The 14077-nt window shown below is 37.3% G+C and overlaps 1 protein-coding gene across 1 annotated transcript in view; it reads right to left on the reverse strand.

Annotated features, from left to right (window-relative positions):
• The window catches only part of NYAP2 (neuronal tyrosine-phosphorylated phosphoinositide-3-kinase adaptor 2), a 129914-nt gene that overhangs the window by 14827 nt on the left and 101010 nt on the right, over positions 1-14077 (reverse strand). Inside the window, exon 5 of the mRNA XM_063306105.1 lies at positions 11745-11848. Coding sequence (XP_063162175.1) covers positions 11745-11848 — 104 coding nt within the window. The remainder of the gene's footprint in view (positions 1-11744; positions 11849-14077) is intronic.

A 14077-nucleotide genomic window follows, 5' to 3' on the forward strand; every position in this document is an offset into this window, starting at 1 on the left:
TTCAAGGAAATAAAAAGTAGGTGACATACTTGAATCAGGATAACACTTTGATTTTTTTTGAGAAAGAAGAAAAAAAAGATTCCACAAATGCAAAATTTCACTCACCCAAGAGGTTTAATCTGACCTCAACTTGATCAATGAAACAATATGCCTATGTGGTTAACATCAATCACCCTAGTAAGTTAGGCTGCAATTCTTTACACATCTACTGAGCTCTGTTGAATCAATGGGAGTTATTCTAAGGAGATATGCCTAGAATTGCATCTTTAATTGTTGTACATTGTCTCAAGATTGTATGTGTGTGCACATTATTTTGTGGGTCTCCTGGCAAAAATTATATCCACATAAACATTTACAGAATAGAAGAAACATCTAAGGACATGTGTTTGGAATTACCTTAAGGCTTCATACTTACACAACTGCATTTAAGCTCAGATAGGACTGCACTATAAACCAAGAAAAAAGAAAGAAAGGTGGCAGAAACTGAATAAATGTTGTTGAACACTTAGAAAGGCCAAATCAGGGATTAAACATTCAATTTATTTTACACCCTAAAGAGTTGCTACCTATGGTAAAAAGTTATCTGTGATTCATTGCTATAAATTTTCATAGAACATTAAATTAATTGTAATGTAAAAGAAAAGGGGACAAATCATGGATTCCACTTAATAGTCCCTAATAAAGGACTGAGGGATATGTGTCATTGTGAAAGATTAGGCATAACAGGATAGCTTTCTAAAAATGCTTTTTTATATGTTCATTAAATAGGGGGAATGGGTAAAATTAATCATTCTTGCTATCCCTTCTGCTTTCCATGTATCCATCTAAAGATCTGAAAAATAGCTCATAAGCAAAAAAGCTGTAAGTAAATAGGCTATCCCCACATAATTAAGAACTCTGATAAAATTAGGGCCTTGAACATGTATACCACATCTACATGCAGACAAATTGCACCACAAATATCAGATAAAGTGAACCATTCCCACTCCCAGGCATAGTTCCCTTCCATTCAGTGGCTCAGTCTTAGTATCTTGTCTATTTCATCACTAATTTTTTAGCTAATAAAAATAGCAATCTGAAATTGATTTAAATCTTTATATATCTTGCTGAGATTAAATAGTTAGAAGTGCAGGGGTAGGCACCAAGAGACCACTGGATGCTGCAAGTAATTTAATAGACAATTCTATGCGTCCTTATTCACTCACCCACCCTTTTCTGGGACACAGTCCACAGTCTTAGGGATGTGCTGAATTCTTACTGAGATCTTATTCCTAGTTTTTTTTTTTATCTTTTATTTTCTTTCTTTATTTTCTTTTCTTTATTTTGTGTTGTATTCTTATCTTCCTTCTGTCCTGAGGAGCCCCCAACGTTAAGCTAATTATGGCAATTTTCAGATCATGTGCATTCTATTTTCTGTTATTTCCAATTTCTATATAAGAGGCTGATCATAAATAGTTTCAGGAACTTCTGTGGGAATTCTTTTAACATTTTCACAATGCCATAGATTGGCTTGTGATCTGTCTTTGCTGCCATAAAATTCTTGTTCATACCAGCTTGAAATTAGCCTCAGTTATCTTAATAATCTCTATTTCTAGATTGTCAGGTTTTCATATGCTGGACAACTGCATGTGTAATATTAGAATGCAAAGGACTTGTAATCCAGAGATATGTGGCACAAGTGTAAAATATTACTTCAGAGCTAAAAGCAGCCCAACTTTCATGAATATGAAACCTTACCTAGATTTTTTAAAATCATGTCCAAGGCCACGTTTAAAGTTGGCAACTTTCAATCAAGTAGTACATTCCTCAAAATTTAGTGTCTTCAAAGTATATGAGGGGCAGGGGGAGGGTAGGGAAAGGCTGCAAGAACAGATCAGCTGTTCCATGCTGTCAGTCAAAATGTTGGTGATGTACTTTGTATGAGTTATAGAAATTTGCTTTATGAGACCAGCTAATTGTTAAGACCAAACTTCTGGGACACCCAGCACACATATCTTTATCTGCATGGCAGAAAGTATTCCTCTATGTGCCAATATCAGCCGCACAACTCCTGGATGTTATATAAAGGAAGAACCAGCTTATTCTATTTTAAAACGTGAAGCAAAGCAGAGAAGAGGAAATCTGTGCTGATATTCTTAGGAAAAACATATATAATTTTGGATCAGTTGTGTGAGTAGAAAAACCATAAGGCAGTTAAATGCTTGCCATTCTGCTCCTTCAGCTTGGAAACAGATTTAGAAATTCTAGGCTAAAAACAAAATTACTTCCTACTATACAAACAGTTGTCCTTGAAAAAAACAGTAGATATTATTAAAAGAAACTAGACCAATAGCCCCCTCTCGTGGCTGTCCAAAATACTGAGAGAAACTCAAATCTCATTTGTGGAGTCCCTGGTGCTCTCTGAGCTTGGATATTTGCTTGCTTGCTGATGTTTCATTAAAGACTTGGTATCATCATCACTGTTAGTGAGTGTCAGGTTTGCTCTCTGTTTATATACAGTAGCTTGCTGCAGCAACCCAGTAAACCAGAAAAAGGAAACAGACCACCTATACAACATCTTCCAACAAAATGGATACCCACGCAACTTCATCAAAAAGTGCCTGACCACTCAACCCACTACAGCACAACCAACATAAGCTATGAAAAGGATAACACTCACCATACATCAAAAACATCTCTGAAACAACCAACAGACTATTACAAGCACATGGCACCAACACAGTACAGAAACCAACCAAAGTCCTCCAAAGCATCTTAAATAAACCAAAAGACCCAGTAGCCCAAGAAGAAAAAACAGGAGTCATCTACAACACACAGTGTAAAGAATGTGACAGCCACTATGTAGGACAGACAGGCAGAAGACTAGCAGAGCACATCCATGAACCTCACCTAGCAGTCAGAAGACACGATGAAAATTCCTTACTATCACAACACACAGACAGACTCAGCTATAGTTTCAAGTGGGAAACTGCGAGAATCCTAGACCAAGCTAAATCCAAAAATGCTAGGGAATTCCTGGAAGCTTGGCACTCAGACAAATCAGCCATTGATAGACACATAGAGATAAACCACATTTACACACCATTCAAAAGAGACAATAAAAAAGTTAAGAAGGAAATAAAAAGACCAGAACACATCCTCTCCAGCAACCAACACCCAGATAAGCAGGGATTAACACTGACAATCAATCAAGCAGAAAACAATACCCTAATCAAGGGACTACCAAGGAGACAACCACACCCCCACCAACACTGGCTGGGCAACTACTGTTTATAAACAGGGAGCAAACCCCACACTCACTAGCACTGATGATGTTACCTAGTCAAATAATGAAACTTCTGCAAGCAAGCAACCAAGCTCAGAGAGCATGAAGGTTCAACCATGAGCTACACATATTCTCCTCTATTCAAATCTCATTTGCCTACAGCAAGCTGTATAAGAATGTCCATCATCTGCATCATCTTAGAACCTTATATTAGAACTATGCTGAGATTTTGCGAAAAGGTTGGGCTGATTCTAAATTTCAAGGGTAGACTATTATTATGTTCCAAGGATTTGCAGAAACCCAGTCACAAATTTAAACCTGAACTATGTCTGAAATGGTATCCTTGCTTAATGGCTGGGTTTACACATAGTGCTAAGCTATAAAATAATTTGCTTATTTGTGGTTTACCATGTTATGTGGACAGACACTGCATTTTGAAAATAATGTTTTTTTTTAATTAAGTATGTTGTGAAATGAAAAGCTATATTACAGAGACCAGCAAAAATAAAAGAAACCAGTCTAAAACAAAAACAGTCAGGTATGACAATATGGTAGAAATATCAAAGACAGTATAATCAAATTCATTAGATTTTTAAAGATATTCCAAATAGCCCACTACATGCTCATGTCAAGCAAATGTGTTACATTGCCACAATCAAGAGTGATTTATTTAATAAGTCATAGATTTTGATATATAATTCTGTGTGAATCATTGTTCTATCATCTCTGATTTTATCAGAGGTACTTATTCTTTGCAGCATTACTATTTCACATTTTTAACCCATATTGATTCTGTAGTACAAATAGTGAACCACTGTCTCTTTCCTTCTCCCTTGTGTTGACTACCATCTTCTGGGCCTGACAGATTTCTCTATGGAGTTTTCCATAGAATGTTCCAGCAAGATCTGTATATACTGATAATGAACTGATTAGGTTTTCTTTGTTTCTTACTGCACCGACAATTTTTACATTGTCACCCCATGTTCCTTTAGATATTTAAGAGAAATCACAAAGTTTTACCATTGTTGCCTGAAGTAATAAATAGGGATATACTTTCAGAATTCTGGCATTTCATACATTAACAGAAGAAATCAAGAGGAACAGTAGCAGAACATAACAGCAACATGTTCCTGCAGACTCAAGGTTGTTGTTGCTTCTTCTACTAAGATTGCTACTATTACGATTAATTTCTATTTGCTTTTTCATTTCTGATGACACTCAGCTGATGGATCCTTTGTAGAGATAGTTCATAATATAGATCCTTCATAGATGTGTGTAAAACATATTTTTGACATGTTTTTATAAGAACTCTTCAACATTTACAAGCCTATAAACAACATGGAAACAAACCTTTGAGAATTAAACCTAGAGCTGGGATAAATGACTTTTTGACATGTCCTACCAAATTTGTGGGCAGAGAAAAGGGGTGGTAAAGTTCCCTGATTATGTCTAAAGAAAAGAGAAATTCTGCAACCATTTCTTAAGGGTCCTTCCTCAGCTCATAGACACAGACATGTTGATGTCCTTCCTCCCATCCCTGGGGCAGGAGGAAAGTATGTTATTTTGAAAACTGCTGTTCCTATAGTGGTCCTTTGATTGTGCCTCTGCAATGAGGCGAGTCATATTGCTGCTGGCAAGGAAAACAAGGTGGATTACTTTCTGGGCAGTCATTGGTTAAATAATGTTGTGTCCAGCTTTCCTTCTCCTTTGTGCTGTTGTGCACTCCAGCTGTTGCCTCCTAAGAGGGAGCCTAAGATGAAGAGTGTCTACTTGATCTGGCTACCTGTTGCTTCAGCTGCAGGGATCCTCAGGCAACCAGCATCATCACCTGGCATTGTGGTGTGTGTCTGTGCTGGCAAAGCATCCAGCCAATTAATCTGGGTTGGTAGAGTTGAGTCCACTGCCTGGGAGGACCCCTCATAGGTGCAGATGATTATAAAATGAAAATTAGGACAGTCACATACCCTCTTTAGCCACTTCTTACTAAGTGCAGGAACCCTACCCATGAGAATTTATTTGAACTCCTCCTTAAACATTTTTAAAGCAAATTGTCTTGAATAAAATTGAATAAAAATTGGTAGGAAAAAGGTCCGAGCTTATTCCTCTGCCATGAATTAGTTAAAACATCAAAACATGAGTTGGAGAGGAGCTGACACATCCATTAATCCAGGCAGAAAGCATTTGAGTTCTTGATTCTTAAGGGAGTGAATCCTATAAGTTCTGCTGCATTTGTTTCAAATCCAATTTCATTACGTTTCCTACTTTTCAGATTTTCAGCTCATTCTCTCCTATTTCCACATCAGTTTGCAATTCTTTTTATGCAAATTTATGAGTTTCTATGCATATTTCTCTTAATATGTATATGTTTCCTGAAGCTTTTTCTCCTGATATAATGCCTTTTAGATGCAGTTTCCAATAACCCTTTTTTGTCTAATTTTAGCATCTCTACACATTTTTGTATGAGTTTTTGACTGGCAGAAAATAACACAAATTTAGGAAATTAAAAATTTAATTTTGGTTCATATCCTGGTTTGCAAAGGAACACTTCCATTTATGATTTTTTTTCACTTATCACTAATTTATAGCCTGGAACTCAAGTTGCCAACTCTTTCTCCTAATAGATTCCTTATTTTTAACTTGGCAGATAAGGTATGATTCTGCCATGCTGGAAAAAGCTACCAAATCTGGTTCAGGATGAGCATTTCAATCAGCCTATTTTTGATAATATTTTTGTTTAAACTTGCACTTGAAAAGTTGTACATCTTCAGAGTAGAAAGAAATTGTAATTTTAAAAACTGAAAGATGGAGTAAAAGTGAAATTAATAGATGAATTAAGATTGTTCACCTCCTTTTAAGGTCCTCCTTCACAATACAACACTTTGTATTGTAAAGGACAGTAAAATTTAATTTTTGCAGTGATTTTTAGGCCCAAGTAGTTTTATTGCTACTGGAATTGCTTTGATGGATCTAATATTTATTAGGAGTATGTGATTCTACCTGTGTAATCTATTTGATTTGGATCATTGCATTAGTTCAGTTTGAACTGCTGAAGTGATTCAGATTGAATCATCCAAACTGGAACAATTCTATTCATACTGATTTGAACTATAAGCATGCACATGGGCATGTGCAAAATAATCCAAATCAGGTCAACTCAAATTAAATCATTTTGAATGTACTGAATATAAATTAACATTTATTTTTAGAATAAGCATTTTAGTTGAGAAAATTGATTCAGTATGGAGATATAAGCTAATTCACTTTCAACTGAAACTCCAAATCAAATATTCACACACTCCTACTGGTTATACTGTTCAGTGAAGCATTTGACAGTTTCAGTAGCCACTGACACATATATCAATGGAATTAGAAAACAGCAGGAATGAATTTTCCTGCCTTTTTTTTCTTTTACAAATGAACCCCCCACCTCCCAAAAGGCACTTACAGAATAATTCTAAAAGTTTTTAAGTACCTATTCAACCTTGGCTAAACTCAAAAAACTATACAGAGTCAGAACTGGTTATTATTTAAATAGAGACCATCAGAAAGTCCTAGGATTATAGCCTTGACAGGAATGTAGAAGCATTCCAGAAGAAGACATTGGCTAATTACTTGCCAAGAAAAATACATGGACATGTCTATGAAGTCACGAAGGGTCAACCCTGACTTAATGGAGACTTTAAGAGTTTTAACAATATATTTGCTCAGTTTTCCCTCAAGCCTGGTATCCTCTAGATACATAGATTTAAATCTTAGGATTTTGGCAATGACTATGATGGCTGAGAAAGTCTGCATATATAAAGAGTGTTTAATTTCAGAAAGGCTGCCCTTGCTGATGGAATAAGATTGATGCTTCTAATGGGGTCATATTTCCATTAGGCGTTCTGTTCCAGAAATACTATCAGACTGGTGAAGGCCATCAAGCCATTACTCAAATGATGGAGAATGTCTTTTTTTTAAGAATCCAAAGAAAACTCTGAAACACTTCTTTGCTTCTTAGAAATTCCTTTCCCAATCCAATTGCAGTAGGTATTCTCATGTCTTAAATTAGAAATCACTCAGTGCTTTTGCACAGCACAATATGATGGCTAAAAGGAACCTGTGCATTCAGAAGCAGAAAAACACAGGGGCCTCCTTCTCTGAAAATGGAGGGAGCAGTAACATTTTGGAAACAGTACTCTTACTTCAATCAAATTTGAACATACCTGGGCACCCATCATAGCTTTAAGGTAAAAGTGAAAGGAGCGGGAGGCTGAGTTAATGATGCCCTTTAGAAAATGTGGTTTAGAACTCAGAAATACAATAGGAAAAGAGGCACTATCTATGAGAAGCAGGTTTTTTTTTTATAAAAATCAAATCCTGCACATTCTGTATTTGCCATAAGATGGAGCCATTGGTTCAAAACAGCAATTTAGAACATTTTTTTTAAATTAACATATAACCAATGTTGTCTGACACCTTTGGAACCCTGTCAATGTCCCCTTTTGTTTACTATAATTTTGAAGTGTTTGATAAAGTAGTATAAAACCTTATCAATTCTGGTTAGATCCAGAACTAGTCATGTTTTAAGGAGACCTTTTTTAACATATTGAAACAAATCTCCAGGAAAGTATTTGACCAACTTTGGGGTTGCAAAACTTCCTGATGTGGGAGGATCTGGATGCAATAACTCACGGCCTCATCACTATACTATTGTGTTTCTTCAATGCACTCAACATGGGACTGCTTTTGGACACTACTCAGAAGCTGCAGTCAGTTCATAATGCAGCAGCTAACATTATGACTGGCAGGCCTGCAACTAGGGTCTGTGTCACCTGGGGCAAACATGGATTCTGCGCCCATTTTGGTGCCCCCCCCAGTGCTCATTTTGGCACCCCCTCCCCAGCGTGGCGTCCGGGGCACATGTCCCGCTTGCCCCCCCAGTTGCGGCCCTGATGACTGGTGTTTGTTGCTACAATAATTTTACACCTATTTTGTAGCCCTGTATTGTGTACCAATAGGCTTTTGGATGTCATTTAAGCTAATTAGCTGGATGTTAATTTCAACTTATAAAAACTCTATCACTTGGCACATCTATATAGCATAAAGATACCTATAGGACTGTCTTGAATCAACCTGTCTCAGGACATCCCTCAGAGAGAGGCTGCTGCTGGTGCCCTAAGTTGGTAAGGTGAGGAGGTGATAAGGCCAGCATATTTCTCCTACATGGTACCATCATTCTGCCCTGGATGCTAGAATGGTCCACTTGGTGATGGTCTTATAAAAGTTGGTAAAAGCTAAATTCTTCCAGAGTGCCTTTAAGCATTGATTATTTTACCATTTGTATTGGATTAACCATAATTGTCACTTATATATTATCTATTTCTATTTTTGTAATATGTTTATTTTAGCATGGATGTTTAGTTTTTCTTTGGTTGCTGTTGTAAGCCACTGGGACTCTCTAAGGACTTGGGAGATGATGATGATGATGATGATGATGATGATGATGCAGCAGCATCAGGGCCCATCATAATACATCCACATCTTGGCAGCTACTTTTTACATATGAAATGACTGATAATTACAAAACTGGTATAAACAAAAATGCTGGAGATTTTATAATTTTTTGAGTCTTTGGGTAAAAGAAAGCTAAAATGGCAGGGAGCTCAAGCAATTTATATCTTCAACCTTAACTCTAAGAATCTACAAATGTGCAATCCAATTAAAAAAAGTAAAGCTGGTTTATATGTGAATCGGTATCCCTGAATCCTCAACAGTTGGTGAATGTGTTAACTCCTAAATTTTTAAACTCCATCTAGAAATAGTGTATTTGAGTTATTGTAAGAAATTTCAGTTGGTGGTTCATTACCTGCTGTGACATTCAGACATGCAACTCACTGAAGACATGCAATCCATGTACTCACTGGTTGTTTTAAGTTAATCTTTTATGTGTCAGAAAATGACAGGACTCTATTTTTACTATTCTTCTCGTGTGTTACAGGCCAACTACACAAAACTTTGCAGCTGTAATGCTAGGTCTTCTTTGACTTCCTTTCATCCATTTTCCCCATAAACTAGTCAAAATATGAAAGTGACTTTACCATTTTAAGTCTCACAAATAGATTTTTAGAACAAATGTAAATCAAAAGAGGAATTAAATATTGCCTTCATACTTTGGATCTAATGAAAGATATTAATAACACTTAAGTGAAATAAGGCCCTGTTCAACCAGTTTTTTTCATCCTATAACATACTATGAGATCACTGCATAAGTTATTTCATATTTGAACTCTTTAAGTTACATAAAATGTCATTGGATATGATCTCAACATTCATATAATAAAGCTAAGTATGTCTTCTTTTTTTTCTCCATGTTATATACATGGACTGATGCTTCTTCTCTGCAACTTCTGCAGATGCAAAACTTTAGCATATTGCAAATAACCATATTTAAACTTGATATATATTTTATTAAGTACCTATTCTATCTACCTATCTATCTACATCAATTCCCAACATTGCATCCCATTTTATAGTATAGCTAATGTGGCTACATATCCAATAAAATACATGGCAAAACACTAAAGGGATATGCTTACTGCTGAAATTTGATGGGATGAGTGTTCAGCTCAAAATAAGGAATGGATATGAGTGAAATACCATCATGGCTATGGCAGGAAGAAAATTTTGCAGTAGTTATTACACAGCAGGGGACAAGATCACTCTGCCATCCTGCTATATAGCCCCTCCCCACAGTCCGCTCTTTCTCCCCAGATGGCCTAAATTGCCTCTTTCCGTCTCTTAATGTAGTAATTTTGGTGACATTCTAGCTTGCACTAGGTACAAGGAACTCTACTTTTTAAGTTGTAAGATGAGAACATCACATCTGAAACATAAAACAAACATCACTGCAGATAGAAAAAGAGCTCATTGGGATGAAAAGATTCTAGCCTAGTCCTTTTCTTGCTGTGCTAGTTTGAAGGGTTTAATGAAGGGCTTTCAAAAGTTTTGAGGCCTTGCACAACATTCTACTCAGAGCATTCTGTCCCTTCTGTTACATATGTAGATTAGTTCAAATTTTCAAAATCTAGGACAGAATTGTGTATATGTGAGCTAGCTGCAGACAGATTGAAACTTGAGAAACATTTGGGGAGAGAATAATTGCTTTCTGTTATGGGCAGAGAGTCTCAAATGCACTATTTATTTACAACACATGAATGTATTTATGGGGAGTAAATTACACTAGAGGGCAATATAACCATAGAGTCAAAATGTGGACTAACATATAGAAAGAATCATAAACCACATAGAAAAAGCAGCTGAACAAATAGATATGGTCTACAGATCATATCAATGAATCACTGTATTGAGAAGAAAAAACCTAAAGCTTCTTGATAAAAATTGAGTTGGACAACTTTTCTCCTCCAACTTGTATGGATTGTTTGGATGAGCTAGAGAAATAAAGTTAGCCAAAGCAGCTTTTATCTAACAAATTACATTTCTCTTTATAAATAATTTTCTCAAACAGTGTGAGGAACCATACCAATTTGCATATTGCCACACAGCAAAATCTGCCCTGTACCCAGACATTAAATAACCTTAAACTTCTGTTAAATAAATAAATAAATATGTATCCTTCCATAGGAACCTCACCATTGAAGGAAAATACAAACCCATGTTCAAAGAACACATCAACCTCCCAGGCATTCATAGTACATGGGAATTCCATGAACATCTAGAGAGCTTATTGTAAGGTCTTCCCTATTTTATAAAAACAGGATATTATGGGTAAGTCCTAATATGATTATATGTAATTTAGGGGCTTCAAATAAACAAAATGACTTCTGATAAGTAGGAAGCAAACCTTTTCTTAAATTGTGTATGTTTGAGTATGTACTGTATGTGCATATATCTGTGTGTGTGTGTATGCACACACACACAATCATGGTACATGCACATATACACACACGCTAATTTTATTTAATAATTCCTGCACTAAGCTCAAAATGACACCATACAAAGAGGTTCAAGTTCAAACTGTGTATACAAAGTCACTGAGAAGTCTAGTACAAAATGGTATAGACAAGATGCTTAAAAGAAATATACATTGTATAAAACACAAATTTATAAAATGCTGCTGCTGTTGGTTTTTTTTGGCAGAATTTGGCAGAAAGGAAATTACCACACAGGGCCATTTTTAAAAAACAAAACAAGATATACAACTAATACATAGAGTAATAAAAGGGACCATCTTCATATTACAGAATGGAGACAAATAAATGTTAAAGAGGAGACCATTGCAAAGAAAGCTTGATGCTGGAGAGGAGAGGATTTCTTTGCTTATGAAAGGGAGACACACACACATATATCATAAAAACAGAAATCAAATCAAACACGCAGAAGAACAATTTACAATAACAGATGGTAGACAAACACAGAGGGGAGAATATTTGGCATGTTGCATCACAGGAAGTCATTCACGATTGGCTAACGATGGTACCTGGCTCGGTTGCAGATCACTGGCTTGCCTGAGAGGAGGAACAGAGGGAGGGGGAACACCTGATGTAGATGCAGATCTCCCTAGTCTGCAGCTTGCTTTCGGTTCTGGAAAGGAAAATAAACATATTAGAGAAAAGACTAAAAGTCTACAATTTTAGTGTCTACAGTCTCTTAACTCCAGGAACCAATTTGGGTAATCTTGGCTCCAGAGCTGCATGGAGCTCTTCAGCTTCTTGTGTTGCAACCCCTTCTTGATCATGATTACTTAAAACTGACGGCAGTGTTTTCTGTCATTTCAAGTTGGGAAATCTGTGAAAACTCTAGTAGAAACTCTAAAATAAGCATAAGCAATGATTACAAGTGATGCCTTCTTTACAGGCTTTAATGGCCGCCAAATATTAAAGCTGACTTCTATTTTAGAGCACTGGTTAAAGGCTTTCAGTCAGGGAGGGCAAAACTGTCAGTGCTGGTTTCCCTCACTTTCTCATTCTTTTTGAATTTTTGGCCCACCTCTGCTTATTTTGCTAGAAAAATTGTGCTGCTGAATTTCCACATTTTACAACTGAATTTTATTGTACACTCTGAGGAGGATTCAGGGGTTGCAAAAAAAGGCTTAGGAGGCCATATGTGGCTTATGGGTACCCATCTCTGTTACTAAAGGAATCCAGAATTTTCAAACCTAGCAAGTACCTTGCTTAAAAAGCCACACATCTCACATATTGATTCAGTGCCTCCCTCCTGAAGCTATATGCTAAAGGTGAATCTGATAGGGCTAAGGTGGGGTGGCACTGCCCCAGACAGACTCAGTGCGTAATCTGGGGGTTCTCCTGGACTCACAACTCCTGCTCAAAGAGCAGGTGGCAGTCGTGGCCAGGAGGGCCTTTGCACAACTTCGGGTTGTGCGCCAGTTATGCCCTTTCCTGGATCGTGAAGCCCTCCAAACAGTCACTCACGCCCTGGTTATCTCCCATATAGACTACCGCAATGCACTCTACATGGGGCTACCCCTGAAGAGTATCCAGAAGCTTCAGCTGGTCCAAAATGCAGCCACGTGGGCTATTTTTGATGTCCCTAGGTGGGCACATATAACACCGTTGCTGTGTGAGCTGCACTGGGTGCCAGTTTGCTTCCGGGTCCAATTCAAGGTGTTGGTTATTACCTTTAAAGCCCTACATGGCATGGGACCAGGTTACCTGAGGGACCGTCTCATCCCCATTACATCGGCCTGCCCCACCCGATCATCCAGAGAGGGCATGTTACGGACCCCGTCCATAAGACAATTTCATCTGGCGGGGTCCAGGAAATGGGCCTTCTCTGTGGTGGCCCCTGCTCTCTGGAATATCTTGCCCCTGGAGGTGAGGCAGGCCCCTTCACTCCTGACCTCCCGGAAGGCCCTGAAGGCCTGGTTCTGCCATCTCGCCTGGGGTGGGAAAGTGAATAACCATTCTCGGGGATGGCTCGCACCCTTGAGTCCTTCCCACCAGCCTGGATTTTACATCTCTCTTGGATTTTATTTATTTATTGTGTTTTATCATAATCGTTTTATGTGATTTTAATGTTTATGTTTCGTGTGGGATTTTATTGTAAACCACCCAGAGTCCCTCTTCTGGGGGAGATGGGCAGTGGCTAAATTTGAGTACTAAATAAATAAATAAATAAGGTAGATATTTCGACATTCACTTTCCCTCAGACTGCTATTGGAAAAAAGCTGAGAGAAGGTACATTATGCCACTTTTTCACCTCTGAAAAAAACTATATCTTTTGTTATTATGCTTTGTTTTGTAACTGACTCAGTGCTTTCAGTAGTAGCAGCATCTGGATGGCTAGCACTGTCTGGACTTAGAAACTAAGCAGAGTTAGGCCTGGTTATTACATGGATGGGAAACTACCAGTAAATACCAAGAATGTAGTTTAAGCATCACAGAAGAAGGCAATGTCAAATCACTTCTGTATGGTTGCCAAGAAAACTGCATGGATGAAATCATGCAGGAGTCAAATGTAACTTGAGGGAGGCTGTATCTTTTAATAGTTTCTTGATAACTATTTCACACATAAATACAATATGTGTAGAATTGGTAGCCGTGAATGCTTGATGGAGACAAGTGCTATGCTCTTTATCACTGCTGAACTAAAAAAAATTAGAAGTCCTTGTCTACCATAATTTCCATTATTTTCCTTCATTCCAACAAAATATGAAGTGGTCAGCTTTTAATGAACTCTGTACCTGTCTCTTAATAGCTACATTACACATAAATATGTGTATATTTGGTAGTTGTATATGCTTGCTGTAGACCACTGTCTTAGGCCATTGTGTACTGCTGATCTGAAAAAAAA

The sequence above is a fragment of the Candoia aspera genome, chromosome 6 (assembly GCF_035149785.1).
Source record: "Candoia aspera isolate rCanAsp1 chromosome 6, rCanAsp1.hap2, whole genome shotgun sequence".
Lineage (NCBI taxonomy): Eukaryota > Metazoa > Chordata > Lepidosauria > Squamata > Boidae > Candoia > Candoia aspera.